Genomic DNA, 21,814 nt, shown 5'->3' with positions numbered 1-21,814 from the left:
GGGCACAGAAGGCTAAGTAACTTGTTCGAGGCATCCAGCTAGTAAATCTGGAGTCTGGGTTTTCATCCAGGATGTCTTACTCTGAACTTTGCATTCTTCCCATCACTGCATATCGTTCCTAGAGATCACCACTTCCATCACCTCCCAGAGAGCCTCTTTCCTGCCAGCCCCACCCCAATTCCTGGGCTGTATTTCACTATCTTCAGCATCTCCTGGACTTTGTGCTCACTGTTTCAACTTCCCAGTAAGTCTGTCCCCATAGATACCCCTGCTCTAAATAGCACCCTCTGTGATCTGCAAACATTACAAGGACATCAAAACAAAGCTATCAGTTGGGTTCCAAGCCTAAGCAGCCAGTCCAAACTCTTTTGTTTGATTCTCAGACAGCTTATTGACGAGGCGATGGGGTCAGAAGTTTTCACCTCGCTTCTTCCCCAACCAGGCACTCTGCTTAAAGCAGCAAATTCAGGGCAGGTAGGAAAAGTCCATCCCTTGAAGATTTCAGACTTACATATTTTTAGTAAGCACGCATTACTTATCAGCCTACAACTTGTGGGAGGGGGAGAGGATGGAGAAAAAGACAGGAACTAAAGAAGCAAAGATTACCTACACCCTCTCCCACCTTGTATGAACACAGGCCTCAACAGCCCACTCAGTGAAACATTCTCAGAGGCTGCCTGTCCACACGGAGGGGGAGAAAGGCAGAGGAGGGCAGGAAGCTGATAAACGGTGATAAACACGGCAGCTGTGTTTTACAACATACCTGTTTTCTGCTGTCAGATGCCCTCACACACTTCCACCCTGATCTGAAAGAGGGTCCGAGCTCCCCACCTGGTCTCTCTTTCCTCACTCCACCCCTCACCCGGACCCCAACGGTTTATCTTTGCATATTGGAAAAACTGGCATTTATCAAGTAATCTACTCCTCATAGATTGTTAAACAGACCACAGGGGTTATCAGTGGAGTTGATACAGGAAGATAAACAGCAATCTCTTATGCAAATAGCACTAATAACGTAGGACGGGCCACAGGACAAAATCGGAATTTAGGAGAACGTGAATCTTAACCCTGTTCCCTCGATTCCAACCCTAGAAACCCACAGGAATGTGGAGAAGATTCCCTGGGTGGATTTGCCTCTCCTGTTTCTCAGGGAGGGGCAGGTGTGTGTGTGTGTGTGTGTGTGTGTGTGTGGTGTGTGTGTGTGTGTGTTGTGTGTGTGTGTGTGTGTGTGTGTGTGTGTGTGTTGGTCCAAAACCTGCTTTGCAAGAGAGGTGTGTGTGTGTGTGTGTATGTGTGTGTGTGTGTTGTGTGTGTGTGTGTGTGTGTGTGTGTGTGTGTGTGTTGGTCCAAAACCTGCTTTGCAAGAGAGGTGGCTTCGTACCTAAGAGAACCGTCCATGGCTGGAATCCACGGCCCAAACTTTCTCCTCCTTGCAACAGCCATTTCATTTTTCTGGGATTCAGAACCACTGGAGTGTGCTCTGTTCAGAAAGTTTGAAAAAAGGTATTCTCCAAGGTGAGAGTAGGGGTCAGCTGGCAGCAGGGGAAAAAAAAAAAAAAAATCCAAGGAAAACCAGTAGTTGTGGGTTCTGGACACCATCCATGGGACCAGCAGATACAGACTACCTGCCCCCGGTTTTGGCAGATCTGCCTTTGTCCAGAAAGAAGCAGGCCTGGCTGGCATCTTTTCAAACCCTTCTCATTATTTTAAGGGCAAATTTGCATCAAGTACCAAGAGGTGAGTGGCTCCAAGTGACAAGAGAATTGTACTCGGACGGATGGACAGACAGAGCAAGCTGCTTCTCACACCAGGCTGTGGGCTGGGGAGGGGGAAATGGGAGAATGACAGAATCCAGGGCTGGCCAGAATGAAAGCCTGAATGGAATAGGCTAATTTACACAGGAAGTAAGCACTTACCAGACCCTTCATCTCAACACACAAAACCCTCCGCCATATCTGGAAGCAATTACATCCAGTTAACATGATCTGCTTGCCACTAAAATTAACTGCAAACAGAAATATTTTTCACTTTTTGCAACAGGAGATGCCAAGATTTGGCCTATCCCCTCCCTCGAGCCATTGAATCTGGCTTCTGGGGAATATTTAGCAGCTACTCAGCTCAAAACACAAAACCCACTCTGTAGCTGTCAGGACACAAAAAGTAAAATAGTGGATAATTATGAAGGGGGGAAGGAAGGGGGGACGCCGGTGGCAATGAAAACCATTGTGCCAGGAATTGAGGAAGGGGCCAGCCCCGGGCCCTAAATGGGTCTGCAGCGCTCGAGAGTCCAGCCCTGGTTTTCCACGCTCAACTTCAAGGAAAGAAAAATGTTTTTAGAGTCACTCAATTTAGCAGCGGCTTCACATTGTTTTTAGGTACCGGCTTTATCCCTTCTGCCAAGGGGACGGGGGTGGGGGTATATAAGGAGGTAGACTCAGAAATGTTAGCGGATCCTTAATTTAGCAGAGAATCGAGGGGACAACTGTCACGATTTCACTTTTGCATCGAACATTTCCAATCCCTGCTCTGCGAACGCCCTCAAAGCAGCTTTCACCTGCTCCAAGAGGGGCAGGAGCCGCTGTTTACATAAAAGGATGGAGAGAGGGTTGAGGGGAGTAAGAATGTCCTCCCAGAGTGTGTGTGCCCCGCAACGACCCAGGGTCCCACTCCCCAAAACTCTGGGTAACAGAGAGTTACCGTGGTCATCAGTTGCCGCCACCGCTGACCACGCCTGTCCTTCACTCTTTGCACCCAACCACACAGTTGGTAAGAACTTATTTTTATTTTTCCTTGAACTACTGTCAACGATGCCATAAATGCCAGAGACGGAGGGACAGGTCTGTTTCACAGTTCCGGAGGCCTCCCGTCCCAGCCCTCCCTCCCCGGCCAGGCCCACCCTTTCCTGGCGACCCTGTTGCAGTTCACCCCTTTGTCACCAGGGGCCTTTAGCAAGGCAGCAGCCGCAGCAAAAGTGAAGACCTATCCTTTCGCCAGACAACTCACAAACGCCTCTTCTCAAAGAGTCAGGCCAGAGTTCACCTCGAGAATGACGTCAAACGCTGCTGTTCTCCACAAATGTCACATTTACAAACGTTACTCACAGGTTGAAAAAGAAAGAAGGAGAAGCCACCTAAGCAGTCTTTCCGTAAAGATTTTAGCCTGTGATGAGGGAGAGAAACGGTCTTGATACTCAAAAAAAGTGCTCTGCCATTCTCTTCCGTTTTTCAAATCATGTTACGATCAGCAAAGAGGAAAAACGCACGTCTCTCCCAACACTGTGCCCTGAGACCAGGCCACGTGCCTGGCCCAGGGGTCCCTTGTGTACCATCCTAGGAACGTCATCATGGCAGCATGCGTGAAATTGACATTATTAACTTCCTGGTGCAGATGAGGAAGCAGGTGGCTGGGTATCTATTGCGGAGCTCCAAACAGGCAGAGAATGGATTCAAACCCAGGTTCAATCGCAGACGCAAACCATCCCAGGTTCCCACCCTTCCACAGGCAACAAGCACCCCTGAACATCCAGATGTCCCGGGAAGGAAAAGCAAGCAAAGTGTCCTCCTGACGTTCTAGCAGCCACTCCGCCGGCCAGCACGAGGGATCCATCCTCCGCCCCCCAACACCTAGGCGCACACCCTGGGCTCTGTCACCACACGGCCGCCCAGGCATGGAAACGGTTAAGTCGCCCTCTCTGCATAAATCAAAAGTTCAAGGCTGCAACATACCACAATGATTCCCTCTTTACATATGACAAGAACCAGAGAGGGGCTGAAATCCCAAGCATCCTGAGCGGGGTCTCCCCAGCCCGCACAGGTTACGCCGCCAGGGTCAGGGCCGAGGACCTTTAGCGGCAGCATTCATTTCCTGAACAGGACAAGTTCTCCTGACCATAAAGCTAATAGGAACTTCCTCGCACGGCGAGCTCCGGCTGACAGGGCTACTTGTCACTGGCCACGCAGGAGGAGAGCGCTGGTTCCCATTAGCGGGTTATGATGCCAGGTGCTACTAATAAGGTACATCGGCAAGAAACAAGAGCCTGCTAAGCTGTCTCTCCAACTCTGGAAGCAATCAGGCCTGGGCTGCAGGGCTGGGGAGGGGCCTTCTTTAAAGGAGGGGTTCGGGGCGGGTGGGTGGAGGGAGGTGGGAGCCTCAGCCACTGTAGACCCCCGGCAGCATCTAACCTGCTGAACGGCTTAAATAAATACATTTCCAACAATCCCTCCACATTTCCCCCAGCTACCATAAAAAGACTCCCCCAAATTAACACTCATAATGTTTCCCCCAGCACTCCAGGCCTGATGGATCACCGAGGGCCATTACACTCAGCCACATCTGCTTCTCACTATGGCAAGGAGAGTTGTGCCAACAGGCCTAATGGCATTAAGATCACAACACTCGGCTAATCCACTTAGAGACCAACGGCAGGAGAGGGTGGCTGGGAGCTTGGAGTGAGAGGCTCCCTTGTCAGGCTGGGGTCACAGGAGAAGTGGGAAGCGTGGCGGGGGGGCAGCCTCACATGTGAGTCCCTGCTGGGTGCTTCGTGTTACATGGCACCCCATTTAACATGCTTGCACCACATTGAGAGGTAAGGGGCTACAACCTCACTTTACAGAAGGGGCACCTGACCATTCAGACAGGTGAAGCCACCTACCCAAATCTGCCCAGATCCACCATGAGGCTCGGGCATTCAAACCCAAGTTTGAGATCAGTCTTTATGGCCCTGCCCTACACATCTTGTCTGCCTGCAGAGTCAGAGGTGGTGGGGTGCCTGTCTCATTCTTAGCATGCCTGGTGTATACACCCTTACTTATCACCTCGGAGGATCTAAATGACCCTAAAGAGGGGAGACCTCGAAACACTCCTTCCAACTGGCCCACGACTCCTCCTCCTCCCATCAAAATTTCTGTGACTGCATACTCTAATAAAATCGCCAGTAATGCTCCCACTGTTTCAGGGAGTTCTTTCTCTCATCTAACCTGGATTCTTTCCACTACAAAGCCAGACACATTCTGTCCCTGCCGAAGAATGTCATGTCTTGAGGACAATAGTTGAAAGAGGGCAAGAAATTTAGAACCAAGCAGGTTTCTGTGAGTTGTTAGCCGAAGTTTCCGTGCTGACGATCAAGTACTGGATTCCCTCTTGGCAGCTGCAGAGATAAGCCTCACATAGGCAAAACCCAACCAGAGTTTTTCCAGACTGAGCCAGCATAATAAGGACACGGGGGTTTTTAAGGGGAAACAGTAGAAAGGGGTATTTCTGATTATGCTGGCATGAAATTAACGGCACGGGATTTTTATTTTTGTAAGTGAGTTTCTTTTTTTCTCTTTTTTTTTCTGTTTTTGAAGTCAGCATAAACCCCCTTTATCGCTAGAAGCTAGCCTCTCCCTGTGTCTGTAAGAGATGATGGACTCCTGTGACCCCAGCCCCCTCAGACACAAACCCTTCCAGGTAATCAGGACTCTCCCTCCGTCTTCTCAAGCCACCAGACAAAGCCAGGAGGCCAGAACTGACCAAGCGGTGAGTCTCCTGGTTAGCAACTTCAGGGAACAAGGAGCTGGTCCTTCCTGTATTCCCCCTTTCCTTCTGATTCCATCAGGGACTGAAGATCCAAGCGGGACATTGTGGAAACAAGCATGAACATGAAGCCAGAAGACCTGGGCACAAGCCCTGGTGCCACCCTTCACCGTCACCAGGGAGCAGTCTGTTAACCTCTCAGGCTTCCCTCTGCCCATCAGGGAATGGGAAACAAATATCTAACCCCGGCGGGTGGCTAGAGGTTCTCAGCAGATACTGACCACGAATGCACTTAGCATATGTATCAAGCACTCAGGGTGCTATTTGCTGAATCTGCCCTTAGAAGCATCCTGCACTGTAGGGTGGGGATGGGAAGGGGCTCTGCAGCATGCCACCCCCAAAGCCCAGACTTCTCTAGGTCAGGAGGCATCTGTGCTCCCATCACACTGATTTGCTGGCCTGGCCACGTACACACGCGATAGGGCCCGGCGCTGGTGAGTGGCCTCAGCATTCATAACTGATGACAGTGGAGGGCTGCCCAGCTAAATTTAAAAGAGAGCTGCAATGACTCATCAGGCTTCAGGTCAATGGGACAAAGAGTACCCTGGCCACAGTGCCTCAAGAGATCGGCTTTTTGGGGGGGAAATGCGGGTGCTCACTGTGAACCAGCTGCAAAAACACCAGCGGTTTTCAGGTGCTGGATAAATGGACACCTCTGAGGGCAAGCAGGACCTCAACCAACAGGAACACAAATTTAACCCTGCACCACCAGCTTCACACCAACAAGGGCCGCAAAAATACAACCGCAAACGTTGGCTCTCTGCTATTCTTCCATGCTCGTGACAAATATTTAGGGATTAATTCCTGCAACAACCCAGTGAGTAGGTACTGGGTTATTATTCCCATCTTACAGACAAAATAAGCAAAGAGAGGTTAAGTAACGTAACCATAGTCACACAGCAGGTAAGTGGTGAAATCGAGATTCTGACCCAGATAGTATAAGTTGCTCAAAATGCCCATCACTAAGTGAAAAATGTGGTGCTGGAGACTGGGGAGCGGGGATGCGCTGGTAGATTTTCCTTACTAACAAAATAAATGCCACTGAGTCAGAGTTTTCACTTAAAACCGCCAAAACAGAATTTGACTACAAAAACCTTTACTTATCGTGGAAAATTCCAGAACCTTCCAATAGGCAAACTGAGGCACGCCTGTATTCACTTAGCAAGACTTTTTATGTTTCACACGTGGGCTTTCGGTTGGACTTGTTTTAAAGTCATTAATTTTTTTGAATTAAAATAACTGGAAATGTTTTTCCCCTGAATTAGCAAGAAATCCGAGCTGTGAATGGAGGTTTGATTTTAACAGTTTAGGATAATCACTATTTTAAAGAGTCATAAATAGCTTTCCTAGAACAAGCAGGAGGGAAAAGTACTGCTGAACTAAAGCTTTCTTCCCCTCTCCTTCTAGCAATTAGCAGCTCCAACCAATAGTGACAGCGAGTTAAAATGGGACTTTTCACTGAGATGAAAGAGTAGGCAACTTTCTTCCACTAGAAAGAAAATAAAAGAATTCATCTTAAAACTTCCTAAGAGTTCAGTCTATATTCCAGATGACTCAGTAACCCTAAGCAGGTTGAAGCATTAAAAAACAAAGTCAGAGCAGACATAATCAAATCAAACTGACCCCCTATTTCAGCTGGCTGACTGCCAAACCAGATTCCAGAACAGAGCAAAATTCAAATAACCAAAATGACTTCATGAAGATACAAGTGAGTGCCAAAGAAGTTTTTTTTCAAAGAGTTCAAAAAACCAGAAATAGCTCATCCAAGGGCCTGGTTTTACAAATTAAGATGTTAAACTCCAGATTAAAAAAAGAGACAGTAGTGACAGAACTGAAAAATAAAAAATACAGAACCGGCCTCCAAAACGGCAGGACACAGCACCACAAAGCCATCTTCCCATCTTCACAGCCAGTGACCTCTTGAACAGACTAGATTTCCAGGAGCTTATAAACTGAAGTCATTCATCATCCCCCAAAGGATACTTCCTGGAAACAGAAATGGTTTCAGAAAGGATTTGGGCAAATCTGTGAATGACAGAGCAGCCATAAATAGCTATTAAGAGAAGCCGGGCTCCACCTGACCTTTAGGATTGACGTCAAGGAGGAGAGTTGCAGGCTCCAACGGTGGTATCTTCGGGATGGTATTGGCGCCCAAAGACTAGGTCAGATGGATCTGACCTAGAATGGCAATGCCCATGTGCTTATATGGCCTGGCCTGGCGCACCCGGGACTGCGAATTAGAAGGCGAGCCGAGCTCCTGTCTCTAGCCATTTATAGACAGCTATGTGACCTTGGGCATGTCACTTACTCACTCAAAGCCCATTTTCCTCATCTGTAAGTTGGAGCTGATGACGGTGACAATCCCTCACCCAAATCCTTGGTGCTTTGGAAATCCGAACTGTTCAGATTTTAAAAAGGTACTATGGGCCCTTGAGTGTTCACCAGGCCCAGAGAAGTCTAGGGAACTACTCCGTAATCAAACACATTAATATTTTTGCAGCAAAACATATGAATATTCAAAATAGGCGAGATAAATATAGCCTCACATCAGTTCAGATCAGGTTTTGCCACTAAATGAGTGCGCTGCAAACTTACACAAAGCCTTTTTAGCTTTCAGAGGTTCTCAGACTTCACCATCAGCGGTATGGAATGAGAGATCCACACCCCCTAAAGGGAGGCTGGGCAGTTAAGAGAAATAAAGTCATTAAGGGTGCTTTGCAGGGGCTTCCCTGGTGGCTCAGGAGCTAAGAATCCGCCTGCCAATGCAGTAGACACAGGTTCGAGGCCTGGTACGGGACGATCCCACATGCCGCAGAGAAACTAAGCCCACGCGCCACAACTATTGAGCCTACGCTCTGGAGCCCGGGAACTGCAACTACCAGGCCCATGTGCTACAAATACTGAAGCCCATGAGCCCTACAGACCGAGCCCCACGACTGGAGAAGCCACCACAATGAGAAGCCTGCGCACTGCAACGAAGAGCAGCTCCTGATCACCATTTCTAGAGAAAAGTCCTGCTGCTGCTGCTGCTAAGTCGCTTCAGTCGTGTCCGACTCTGTGCGACCCCACAGACAGCAGCCCACCAGGCTCTGCCGTCCCTGGGATTCTCCAGGCAAGAACACTGCAGTGGGTTGCCATTTCCTTCTCAAATGCATGAAAGTGAAATGTGAAAGGGAAGTCACTCCGTCGTGTCCGACTCTTAGCGACCCCATGGACTGCAGCCTACCAGGCTTCTCCATCTATGGGATTTTCCAGGCAAGAGTACTGGAGTCAGGTGCCGTTGCCTTCTCCGAGAGAAAAGTCCACACAGCATCAAAGACCCAACATAGCCAAAAATGAATAAAAACAGGTGCTTTGCAAAGGAAAAAGTGGGACAACTGTTAAAAGGCATTATTAACATTACTACTGGGACTTCCCGGGTGGTCCAGTGGTTAAGAATCTGCACTTCCATTGCAGAGGGCATGAGTTCAGTCCCTGGTTGGGGAACTAAAATCCTGCATACCACAGGGCGTGGTCAAAAAATAAATAAATAAAAATAAATTTAAGTACATTAAAAAAAAATATTACTACTGTGGCTATCATTACCCCACTGAATGCTCTTTTCCAAATAGAATCTGGTATGACCTCAGCAGTGCCTAAAGCTGGCAGAATGATGAGAAGGGACCAAGAATTCAGGGGAACAACTAAATTCTCCAAGTGGCCTAAACCAAGGTCAACAGTTACCTGCCCTCTACATGGTCAACCGCTGAAAACCGTGCAGCTGGCCACCTGAAGAGGCCAAGGCAAGGGCCAGACAGGACCTTATGGCTCTGCAACATGGTCATGCACTCTAGACCTGGCCTGGGGAGCCTCTGAACAGGGCTGCAGTCCTGAGTGCAGAGACAGGGCTGGGACCGCCTCTAGGGTTTCTGAGCATGCTTGCAAGAACCAGACAAGCGCTCCTCCTGTGTGTATGCAGGACACGCAGTGCTGATCCGAGGGCTTGTCTGCAGGAGATCCAGAGGTTCCTGGGAAGCCAGATCCCACCTGTGATTCTGTGGCACTTTAATTCAGAAACGTATTAAGACCACGCTGGGAATTCCCTGGAAGTCCAGCGTGTCAGGATTACTCGCTTCCACTGTAGGAGGCACGAGGGTTCAGTCCATGGTCAGGGAACTAAGATACCTCAAGCCATGCAGCATGGCCATAAAAAAGAAAAAAGACTTAGGCTCATGAGCCTGGGGAGACTGAGGCCCAGGAGGGCTATGTTGACTTCTAAGTCAATCACATTATTCCTGATAATCTTATCACATGTATGTGGCTCTGAGAAGGAGACTGTGCACCTGGCCTAGTTCAGCTGGTCCCCAGATCAGATCCAGACAAGGTGACACGCAGAACAGGCCCAGCCTTCCAGGGAGAGAAGGAGACAGAACAGAGATCAAGCTTCAACAAAGTGCTAATTCACTCGGTCGTGTCCGACTCTTGAGACCCCATGGACTGGGGCCCTCCAGGCTCCTCTGTCCACAGAATCCTCCAGGCAAGAATACTGGAGTGGGTTGCCATTCCCTTCTCCAGGGGATCTTCCTAGCCCTGGGATTGAACCCAGGTCTCCCGCACTGCAGGCAGATTCTTTATCCTCTAAGCCACCAGGGAAATTTAAAGAAGGAGAGTCCAACCTTCCCAAAGAGACCCTCCCTCCCTCAGACATTATCTTCTGTGATGCGAGCCTGCTGGGGAGGTTTTAGAACACAGCACTTGCTCCTGCATCTGCCTGGAGACAGATCTGCTTATCCAGCAGGCCCTCTGATTGTTCTGACTTCCTTCCGGATCCTTTAGGCAGGTAAGCCCCATTTGATTTACCCAGGTAGCATCTCTGTGTGGGCTTTCCATCAATCCATCAGGCTACATCTGACACTGCTTTTACATCTCACCGTGCACTGCAGGGACCATAACTTTACAAAGTTTCACTCCAACTGTCTGTCACCCCAACAGGCTCCCCTCTCCCCAGCTTGGAACCAAGTCACAAGCAAAGCACACTGATGTGATTATATCACACACCTTCCTGCCTGCCTCCCTTCCCTGCACTCTCCCCCTCCTTCCTCTCCGTGCCCTTCTGCCCATCACCTGCCGTCCCCGCCCCGAAAGAAGAAAAGCGACTACCGCCAGCAGGTACCTAACCTTTACCAACGCTCTAGCCTACTGGCTTACCAACAAAATAAAATAAATCCTGTGGTCTGTTATTTCATCATGTTCATCACTATCACATTCACAGCCTCCTGACATCAGAATCTCCCACTCTGATTGTTTTGTCTTGACTTTTTTGTTTGTGTTATGCTGGCAGCTTTAGTAGGAAATCGGGAAGCAGCACCTTCATCCTGGAGGTCTGAGAGACAGGGAGAGAGGTGAAGCCTCCTGAGAGCACGTCAGATCGGGAGCCAGGGGCTGCCAGTGAGAGCGAGGGAGGAAAGCATGCGGGAACATTCTCTCCGTCCCTGATCTCCTCGGACCCCACAGCTTTCCACCCAGGGCACAGCCCCAGGCTCCAGCCTCTGGGGCAGCGGCAGCCCACTTTCCACCCTCAGTCAATAGCACATTCTCCCATGTCAGCAGCCCAGGGCACGACGCCAAGGATGCCAGGACCGGCGGCTCACCATCACAAGCTCAGAAGGACGGCGACATCCTTTGCACCACCTCCCAGCCAACTCAACCCCTTGATGGCAGGGCCGTGGGCACCACACCATAGAACTCAGACCTGCGGGGGCGAAGCAGAGATGAGACCCAAGCCAGGTGGGGAACTGAGGGTCCAGCCCTCACCCTCTTGGTTACGAAGTGCCAGTCACAGCTCCAGGGATTTCTGGAGCTTCGTTAATCCACCACCCCACCCTGCAGAACACCTCCATTATAAAGAAAGTAAAGCAAGACTCAGAAAGGTTACATAACGTTGCCAAGCTCTCAGTGCTAGACATGGCTAGTTCTGTTACCCATGCTCTGGTGGGGAGGGGGGTGTAGAATACAACCAACCTTCCAGCTCTCCCCAGAGGAACAAGGGTCCCACAGAAAACTCCTGGGAGAGTAATATCTTTTGCAGCCCTCTCAGGTAAAGAGAAGCAAAAAGGACCCAGGAAGAAGCCAGGAAAAAAAAACAAAAAACCTACTTTCCAGGGCACTGGGGTTGCGGAAAATGGGAAAAGGTAGTCAAAGGTAGTCAAAAAATAAATGAATCCGGGGGTTATAACACACAACATGATCACTATATTTAACAACACTGCATTACATAATGAAAGTTGCTAAAAGAGTAGATCTTACAAGTGCTTAAGAAAAAAAATTCTCTATCTAAAGTGATGGATTTTAACTAAGTCAACTTATCATAGTGATCATTTCATAAAATATTCAAATACCAAATCATTATATACCTGAAACCGTTATACGTCAATGAAATCTCCATTTTAAAATTACTTTCCACTATAACCCATTTCTCTTAGCACATAACTGAAATAATTCACATCCGGAGAAGGCGATCAATGTATCTGGTCAAGTCTGGGGAGCGGGTTTCCTCTTTAGGAAAGTGTGAGCAAAAACAAACACAACCTCGGCCTGTTTCTGAGCAGTACAAGCATCACGAAGACACACCTTAGTGGCGGTTATTTTTCGCACCCGACCGGAAGAGAATCGGCTACGTGGAGCTCAGTGGCACTTTCCAAAAGGTAAGTCTCAGAAGACCTGATTAAGCGGTGTTGGAGGAGGTTCTGACTCAGCTTGGTGGAATCAGATAACCTCCAGGTGCCTCCAACTTCATGCCCCCACCTCCTCTCCCCCACATCCCCTCCTGAATGGTCAACAGAAGAATTGGGGGGGGGCAGCGAGGAGAGGAGTGCAAAAGTGAAGAATCCACCCAAGATCTGCAGCACAGCAGGCAAGAGAGTGTGCAGGGAAATGTTATCACAGATGACAAAGAGAAACTGGATTTCTTAACACCCCTCGCCTGACCCAGGAACTGGAGGGTAATGTGACGGGCACATCAAACTCACTGCAGATTCCCTCTGTGTTTACTCCACTTCTGATGAGCAATTTCAAAACCCTTCGTTGTGCAGACAAGACACTCTTTCGGACTGAATAACTCCGAGAGGCAGCAAAGTGCAAGAAGGTTAAGACCTGAATTTGAATCCAGCTCTGCCTCTCGGTATCTACCTGACCCTGAGAAAAGGTCTTATTATCTCCCTATGAACAAGAACATCATCTACCTGGGAAAACTGCCGTTAACAAAAATATGACTCCACGAAAAGCATTTGAAGCAGGCATGTCATAAAAGCTATTTCACAGAGAAGGAAACAGAAGCCAGAGGGAAGCCAATGCTGGCCCAAAGTGGTATTTAATTCAATGTGAGTAGGGATGGGTTAAGAATAAGACTGCAAGCTGCAAAACCAATGTTTCTCATACCCATCCTTCTCCCTTGAATTTAAATCAGCTCCCCCGAAACGTGTTTACAAGGACAGAGAATGAAAAGGGAGAGGAGGCAACATTCCTGGTGATGAAGGTTCACCAGGAACATCGTTTAGAACCTGCAGTTGCTCTTGGGTCTAAGCAGACTCCAGCCCCTCCCCTCCTCCTGAGCTGCCGGCCTTGGCAGGAACCACCACAGGGGAACTCAGGTACCTGAAACTGGGCAGAGTGGCCAGACCCCGGCCGTGGGCCCTTCCTCCTCACCCCACCTTTCCCTCCCTCCACTTTAGGAGTCTCTCCAGGCAGAGGAGAAAAGACCCAACAGCAGGAAAAGCAAAACGGGAGCCCAAATGCAAAAAGAACGCAAAGAGCTTAGTGAAGACTGGGCGACAGGAATTCCCTGGCAGTCCTACTACTGAAGGTGGAAGTTCAATCCTCGGTCAGGGAACTAAGATTCTGTAAGCCACTTGACATGATCTAAAGATTAATAAATAAAAATCAAATTTTTTTAAAAAAAAGGAACTGGGCGCGTAAGTTCCCCCGTGTTCAGGAAAGACCCAAAACTCTCTCAACAGACCTGAAAAGTGATCCCCCCAGGTGGTTTTTCACAAATAGCAAAGAGAACAAGGGAGCCAGGCCCCAGGACTATGGGACAGCTGGGAAGAAAGGCGGGGCCGAGGCCAGAAATTCGGGGAGGGGGTGACGGGCGCAGAGGGGCCTACCTGTGCTGCTCCACAGCCTCGTTGTCAGGAAGCTCCACGCCGCACACACTGCACTGCTCCCCGACGGTGCGGCTCTCAGCCTTCATGCCCACAGCCAGCTCCCCCAGCTTGCTGAACAGCTCCCGCTGGATGAAGCCCTGGGGCAGCAGACCCCCGTAGGTGCTGAAGTCCATGGAGACAGCCAGGGCGGGCTGCACGTGGAGGCCTGAGGTCACTGAGGACGGCATGCTGAGCACGGCATCGGCCTTGTGGTTGGGCAACACGGAATAGAGGCCCAGGTGCTTCTCAGCTGGGGGCGCAGGGGGCTCCAGTCGGCCGGGGGGCCCCTGGCCGGCCTCGACCGGAGGCGGCAGCTGCTCAGCACTCTCCTCACGTCCGTAGTGCAGCTCCCTGGCGCTGGTGATGACGCTGCTCCGAGTAGGGGTCCCGGGCCCTTCCTTGCCCCTTTCTTCCACCTTGTCCCCCATCCCAGCTGAGATGCTAGACTCCACGGTCCCAGGGCTTTCCTGGCCAGGCACCTCATCCACCTGCATCATCTCCGGCTTCACCTCGGCCACCGCGGGGTGCCGCCCACCCCCAGCCAGGGTCGGCTCCTCAGGCCCGGTGGGCGGCTGAAGAGCCCCCTGCAGGAGAGACTGTCCTATGGTCATCAGACTGTCCACCGCCGCCTTGGTGGGACTCATGGCTGAAAGGCCAAATGAGGTGGAGACGGAAGGGCTCTGGTCCACCATGGGCCCAGGGAGGCTCTGGGCCGCCACGCTGGCATAGCCACTCTCCTCGCTGGAATGCTTCGAGATGAAGATGTTCTTCAGGTAGCGCGCCTTGCGGTCCTCTTCCTCCTCGGCCCCGCCCTCCGCCATGGTGGCCTCCGTGTCATTGTCATCTGAGGCCTGGATGGTCTCCAGGATCTTCAGGCACTGCTCCTCCAGGTACTCGATCTCCAGGATCTCAGCGGCATACAGCAGGTCATCCAAGTCCTCCGCCTTGGCTTGCAGTGTGGCCGTGTATGCATACTCCAGAATCTGCTGGAAGGTCTTGGGAGACAGGAAGTCCAGAGTATAGTGCTGGCTGTTGCGGTGGAAGAGGATCTCAAACATCTTGCTGGTGCAGGCCAGCACAGTCCGGTGGGCATGGAACTCCTGGCTGTCCACCATGATGACCACATCGCACAGCGTCCCGGCCAGCCGCATCTGGTTGGCCTTGCACAGGAGCCCCGTGGGGTGGCTGGGGTTCTGCAGCTGGATCATGCCCATCTTTGTCAGATCCATGGTGCTCCCCGAGGCTTAGGCATGAGGCTTTCTTTCCTTCCTGGCTCTGCGTGGCGGGGCAGGGTGTGTTTCCTGGGCCAATGGCAAGGGCTAGAGGGGAGAAATGGGGAAAGAGGCAAAAGAGATGCAAGAACAAAAGATAGATTAGTTACTGTCCCTAAAAATAAGAATTCAATCAATAGCCCCTGACCCAAACCCGCAGCAAGACAGTCCTGGAGATTTTAATAGAGGGAAAGGGCTTCCTAGCAATCTACATGACTGCCTTTACAGGCCCAAGGATGATAGGAGTAAAAAGAAGGTTCTGCTATGTAGCACATGCCTAATTCACTGGTCTATGACATCTGTTAGAAGAAGTAAAATGAAAATTACAATGGAGTCTTGTGAGTCCTGAGCTTTCTTTAAATCTGAGTGTGGGGGGCTCCTGTGCAAAGTCAACACTGATTGTGAGAAAATGCCCAGTGCTTAATTTAAATGAGTAAGAATTTAACCCCCTCTTCTAGTCAGTGTAAGCACTCAATTTCACTTTCAATCCCCCGTGCAGCAAATCTCATCTTCAAAACGAAGTTTCTCTAAATCCTGCCTCATTGTGGTAGCCCCAGGAACAACACCCAGCCTAGCTGTGGCTAGCAGCCTAGAGTAGCAGCTCAGGGAAATCTACAGGCAAGATTCTCCTCCTCCAGCCCACCTTTTCACCCTCAGTTAATGCCTTCCTGGGCCTCTGCCCTTCCACTCTTCTCAGGGTTGCAAAGGGCTGATGAACCCACGCCCTGACCCTCTCCTTAGGCCCTAAGAGAAATACACACACATAGTCTATGTACTAGCTTGGCTCACTCCCAATCATGGGTACCTCAAAGTGATTGTATAAGTAATCCAAAATCTCAACTGTGTATTATGCATGTATGTGTGCGTGCACCAACTAGAGAAGTAGAAACAGTTAACACACGTGCGTGCATGCATGCTTAGTCGTGTCCAACTCTTTGCAACCCCATGACTGTAGCCTGCCAGGCTCCTGACCAAGGAGTTTTCCAGGCAAGACTACTGGAGTGCGTTGCCATTTCCTCCTCCAACAGATCTTCCCCACCCAGGGGTTGAACCCATGTTTCCTGCATCTCCTGCATCGGCAGGCGATTCTTTACCACTGCACTACCTGGGAAGCCCCAAACACACATGTCCACACTTATATAATGTGCCACACTTATATAATGTGCTGCACTTATCTCCTGCCCACAAGTACCCAGTAGTGAGGAAGATCTGTAATATGCAGGCTAGGTATTGAAGGACCTTCAGAGAGATCCTAGGAAACATGCACCCCCTAAACCCAGGAGTGCATGTGCTGGGAACCCAAACTCCCAGTGTCTCCCACAGGCTCCCAGGAATGGGCAAGTCCCATGACCCGAAGAGGAATTGATGCTGGACTGCTAGACCTGGCTCAGAGGGGTGAGAGATGATATTGGCACCAGCATCTATGGTGTGAGTTACCAGCATGAAGGGAAGACTGAGCTGGAGACAAAGGCCTCTCTCCAAGTGCCGTTTGGGATCAGTAACAGGGCTCTGGGTCTCCCAAAGCAGTCTAAAGCGTGTCTGAAAGATCTCACAGGCCCAGGTCCCTCCCAGCCTCGGCCTTGCTGTGGCCAATATTGCTGTGAAATCAATTGGGAGCAACGCAGAGCAAGGGCTCTTCCTCTTGGAACACTGCTGGCCTCCGCCCCCAAAAGGAACCCTATTGACTCCAGAGCCACAAATCTTACTTAGAAAGGGTTAACAGGACAGTCAATCAAGAAGACACTTTTGCTCCCCACCCTGGGGTGAGAACGGAGGCCATGGTGGGGGTGGGGGGCGGTGACCATTCACAAGCGCCTTGCCACCATGCGCTTTCCCCGCAGACTTTGGGCTTCAGAGAACTAGGGGGTAGGAATCGAAAGAATGGAAGCTGGTCTACCCGAATTCCTTCCCCAAAGCAAGCACCGTAGGTTCTGAAGGAAACCAGGGTGCCCTGATCAGCCATCCCCGAAACCCGCGGCTCGGCGCCCGGGAGCCGGCTGGTGCTGGCTGCAGCGCCGTGCCCCTCGTCACGGCGGAAAGCCCGAACTAACCAGCTCGAGCTCCGGGGATCGATCGCGCTCTCACACCTTCCCGCCCCTCACCCCCCACCCCGTTTCCAGCCACCCCCTACGGAGACTTGGAGACGACTTCAGCAAACTTGGGGAAGCAACTTTTCCGAGGAAGCCAGATGGCAACGAGAAAGGGAGCCGGGTTAGGAAAGAAGAAAAGCGAAAGAGACCCGGGCTTAAGGCAAGAGTTCAGGCGGGCCGAACGCCGGGGCGAGAGAGGCGAGAAGGCGGACTCGCCTTGAGGCGAAGGGGAAGCACAAAAGCCCGACAACGAGTTGTGGGAGGAAAGACGAGAAGGGATCTGAGGGCCCTCTCTCTCCGACCCAGGGCGGGGATCCCCGCGAGCGACGGACAAGGTCCCCGGCCTCGGGCGGGTGGCGCCAGCAGCAGGCGCGCCCGACCCAGGCACGTTGCGAGCGTTCCGGGGAGCGGCCAGCGAGTCGGTGCTGAGCGCGTCTGTGCGTTCCAGCGGGTCCGCGGGCCGGCGAGATCGTGCGCATTTCGAGCGCGTGCGGGAGTGTTCGAGGGGCTGTGAGAGCGAGCTGACGGCGCGCCGGGGTGGGAAAGGCATCCCGAACGCATCAGGTGCAGAGCGGAGCACCCACCGAGCGCGGCCGGGAGCGCACAGCGAGCTCCGGCGCCACGGCCGGTCCCGCCGAGAGCCGAGGAGGGCCCGGAGCGCTGGAGACACTCCAGCGCTCCACCACGGAGCCCCTCCCCCCCAAAACCTGGGGGGATCAAGTCCAATCAAGAAAAAGGAGCCCACCACGTTTTCCAAAGAGAAACAAAACCCAAGTGGGTCCCAGTCCGGCTCCCCTCCGCCCCCAAAACCACTCCTCCGATCCTAGCTTCCCAGCTGGCGGGCGAATAAACACACAAATAAACCACAGCCCTATCTCTCGCCCGCGCACCGGTCGGCATACATATGAGCACCCACAGGCTCCCGGCTCCTCCGCCGGCCCCTGGTGGTACAAAGCCTCCTATTCCCAGCCCTCCGTTTGTGGCCCCCGGCCCCGCAGACCGCTCTGGCCCCCACCTCTCACCCCGACTGTGCCCTGGAGTGGAAGGGTTGGGGAGGCAACTGCGCCCAAGCTGACAGCCAGGGCTCCCCCTTCCAGCCGACCCCCAACCGCCGGCGGCGACGGCTGCAGCAGCAGGAAGGGAACAAGCCGAATAAAATAAGGCAGAAGCCCAGCGGTCGAGTGGCCGAAGCGAGCGCGCCCCCCCAGACCTCTCCAGCCCTGGGGCGCCCGGGCGCACAGCTATCTCTGGGCGGTGCGCCTCTCCCTGGCCCCCAACTCACCACTGCCGAGCCGGGTGCCGTGGGGTGGGTGTGCGTGCCTCTTGGGGGTGTGTGCCTCTGTCTGGGAGGGGTGTTGCTGGGGAACTGTTGCTCTCGGTATCACGGCGGTAGCGGCGGCATCGCCCGGCAGTTCGCAGTACCCGCTCTCATCGCCCTCAACTCCTCTGTGCTGCGAGGTTAGCAAATCACCACCGGCTGCGGCGCCTCCGCCGCGTCCCACGTCAACGCCGAGCCCCCTCCCCTGCGAGGCCCCGGCGCCTCTCCATCTTTAGTGCTGGCGGCCGAGCCCGGCTCCCTGCCCACAGCTGCCCCCCTTCCCTCCCCCCTCCCGCGCCGTCCCCCAGCTCAGCCCGCCCACCCCCCGCACTGGCCGAGCCCGCGCGCGCTCTCCGCCCCACCCCTCCCCTCCCCTGCAGTCCCCTCCCTTCCCCGCGCGCCGCGCTCCGGGCTTCGCCTGACATCTAGCTGCTGCTGGGGCGCTGGCGGCCGCAGCTCACCGGCCAGGCGGAGAGGAGAGAAGGAGGAGCTCGTAGAGAGGCGCACCAGGGATTTGGGCGCCTCGGTGAGGGCAGCGGAGATGAGGGGCGCTGCCCCCATCTTCAACCCCCAGAATTTTAATCTCCAGTGGGAACAGGTTTTGTGTTTCCCTGCTGCTTCCAGGCTCGGAATTTTTTCTCCCAACGTTTGCCCCATGAGTGCGTGTCATCTCGCCTTTCACTTTTTTCTCGGGGCTCGGGACGGCACCCCTGGACCCCGGCGTCGTCTTTAGAAGCTCGTTTTCATGGTACCCAAGCCCAGCGCTTTGGGGCCTCCAGGCCTTCTGAGCATCCAGACTGCGATTCGCCTCCAGGCGCAGAGTTCGCGGGCCCGGGTGAACCGAGTGCCATAGGCTCCCGCGGGGATTTGTCGTCGAGGGGAGACGCCCCCATTTTAGCTGTCGCGACCTCTGGAGGCCAAGATCGAGGCGCGAGGGAAACTTTTCTTCGCAGTCTTGAGCATCCCCTAGATTTCCCCACCCCACCCACCGGCAACCCTCCCTTGCGCCGGCAACCCTCCCTTGCGCCGCGGCCCCCGCCTTCCCCCCGCCCCCGCCTTCCCCCCGCCCCCGTCCCCCAGGGAACCTTGGCTGGAAGCAGTTCCGCAAGAACTGCGCTCAGTTCGGGACAAAGTCTTTAGGGGGCGGTGAGACGCTCCAGGCTCCCCAAAGTGCCTCCTCTCTGCTGACCGCTCCACTTTAGAGGGCGCAGCTGAGGTCAGGAAGCCCTAGAACAACCAGAAGACATGCGCCCTTCCGCGGGCTGCGGAGAGCCCCCGTCTTCACCCTTTCCTTGGAACTTGGCGAAGGTGGTGGGCGAGAGGTGGAAAACGCCCATTTTCTGGGCACACACCTTGACTTCCGGCTATGGTGAGGGTAGTGGTGGAGAGCGCCCTCGCTGGGTCTCCAGACAGTCGTCCCTGGAGGTCATACGATCTTCGCAACGCGGGGCTTCAATCACTGAATCCGGAGTCCCCACACTCTGTCCCTGACGAGGGGGTGGGTCAAAGGTTTCCCACCGGACTCACGCATGAGCATATCCCGATGCGCCCTCTGGCACTGCCCCAAACCGAGGGTCAGGCCCCAAGAATTGAAGCGTCTTGGAAGATGGCAGAGGCCCGCTAGAGGCAAAAATCCACTTCCGGCCTGGCAAGGCCAGCTGGCCAGAGTTTCCATCAGAACTGATCCGGGTTCACAAGAGCTGCTAATGGACCAGTCCCGAGAACAGGCAGCTCCATCCCAGCAAGCCCGCCCCTGTCTCCTGCTCACAGGAAAAGTGCTCAGACCTTCCTGCAGGAGTCAGGGTAGAGAAGACCGGAGAGAAGCCACTTGAAAGTGAAGAAAGGGAGTTAGTTTTCCTCTGAGAGCAGACAACACCGCAGTGTCTGACGGATGCCAGGGAAAACCCAGTCCCTGGGTATTCTGATGAACAATAAAGAGCAATCTATGATAGGGCTACTTTTCTAGCTAAGGTCTACAGACTGTAAGAAGAAAGAAATTTAAGGAAAGTTGAGAAAGAACTGGTGTGATAAACAACAAGGATTTATTGTGTAGTACAAATGGCTCAGAGGTTAAAGCGTCTGCCTGGAATGCAGGAGACCCAGGTTCAATCCCTGGGTTGGGAAGATCCTCTGGAGAAGGAAATGGCAACCCACTCCAGTACTCTTGTCTGGAGAATCCCATGGAGAGAGGAGCCTAGTAGGCTACAGTCCTTGGGGTCGCAAAGAGTCCGACACAACTGAGTGACTTCATGAGGACGACGACAGGTAACTCTAGGGCTTCCTGGTTGGCTCAGACGGTAAAGAATCTGTCTGCAGTGCAGGAGACCCAGGTTCAATCCCGGGGTGGGGAAGGTCCCCTGGAGAAGGGAATGGCTCCCCACCCCAGTATTCTTGCCTGGAGAATTCCATGGACAGAGGAGCCTGGTGGGCCACAGTCCATGGGGTTGCAGAGTCAGACACAACTGAGAGACTAACACACACACACGGAACTTTATTAAGTATCTTGTAATGACCTGTAATGGAAAAAATCTAAATATATTATAACTGCATCACTTTGCTATGCACCTGAAGCTAACACAATATTGTAAATCAACTATAATTCAATTTTTAAAAAAGAACTGATCCTTAAGGAGAACAAGAGGAGAGAGATGGAAGAAGAGAGGATGGTCCTGGTGCTTCACCAGGGAAATAGAAGGAAGCATTTAACTGAAGCATTTAGCTTCTGCCTAGATAGCACCTTCCGAAGGTTGCTCCCTCTCTCCACGTCCACCTACCAGCCGCTCCTGGGTGCAGTAAGAGGCGAAGCACACAATTAACCCCTGATCTAATCTCCTATTAATCCTCAATCAGAGGCAGGGAGACTCTCTGGGGAAACAATGGGAAAGAAGAAATCCTCTGTGGCCCTGGACCCCTCCCCCCCAACCTCCACGCCATACTCATGCTATGTGAAAATCTCCCTTGCTTCATAAACTCGACCCATTAAAAAGCCCGGCCCTTGTTAGTAAGTGTTAAAGAGAGATTAATGCCCGAATTTAAGAGGTGGTGAAGGTAACAAAAAAGGAGGCAGGCAGGCGAGGCTTTGGGCTGAGTGCCAGCGTTGGGCTCCAAGCATTTCCACTTAGTGCTGAAGGCTGGCTGCACAGCAGTTTGATAAGGTTTATTGGGCCCAGATAAAGTGGCAGCAGCTCCCTCACCAAAACTGGCACCATTTATAGCCAGAACTGTGTGTCCTTGGGCCCCAGGAAGGCTGATGAGAATCTCCAGTTCAGAGATTTCATATGGCAGCACCTAAAAACCAGCAGGATGGAAAATTACAGCAGAAAATTTTCATTCTCTCTCTCTCTCTCTGTCTCTCATGTTCAAGTATCTGTAGTAGATTTT

The 21,814-nt window shown here is 52.4% G+C and overlaps 2 protein-coding genes across 3 annotated transcripts in view; both read right to left on the bottom strand.

Moving 5' to 3' along the window:
- LOC129628650 (histone H2B type 1-C/E/F/G/I-like) overlaps positions 1-7,649 on the bottom strand; it is a 30,442-nt gene extending 22,793 nt beyond the window's left edge. The window contains exon 1 of the mRNA XM_055548127.1: positions 3,726-7,649. The gene's annotated coding sequence lies outside the window, so the exon portion shown is untranslated. The remainder of the gene's footprint in view (positions 1-3,725) is intronic.
- The window catches only part of ZBTB16 (zinc finger and BTB domain containing 16), a 207,222-nt gene extending 188,541 nt beyond the window's left edge, over positions 1-18,681 (bottom strand). Inside the window, exons 1-2 of one of the 2 annotated variants that reach the window (XM_055548124.1) lie at positions 18,398-18,681; positions 13,716-15,073 (exon numbers count right to left, since the gene is read on the bottom strand). In XM_055548124.1, the coding sequence (XP_055404099.1) occupies positions 13,716-14,983 (1,268 nt within the window). In that variant the 5' untranslated portion in view covers positions 14,984-15,073; positions 18,398-18,681. The other variant, XM_055548126.1, reaches the window with a different exon arrangement.
- Positions 18,682-21,814: the final 3,133 nt, after the last annotated feature.

The sequence above is a fragment of the Bubalus kerabau genome, chromosome 15 (assembly GCF_029407905.1).
Source record: "Bubalus kerabau isolate K-KA32 ecotype Philippines breed swamp buffalo chromosome 15, PCC_UOA_SB_1v2, whole genome shotgun sequence".
Classification (NCBI taxonomy): Eukaryota; Metazoa; Chordata; class Mammalia; order Artiodactyla; family Bovidae; genus Bubalus; species Bubalus kerabau.
This window is presented reverse-complemented; position numbering and strand designations above follow the sequence as displayed.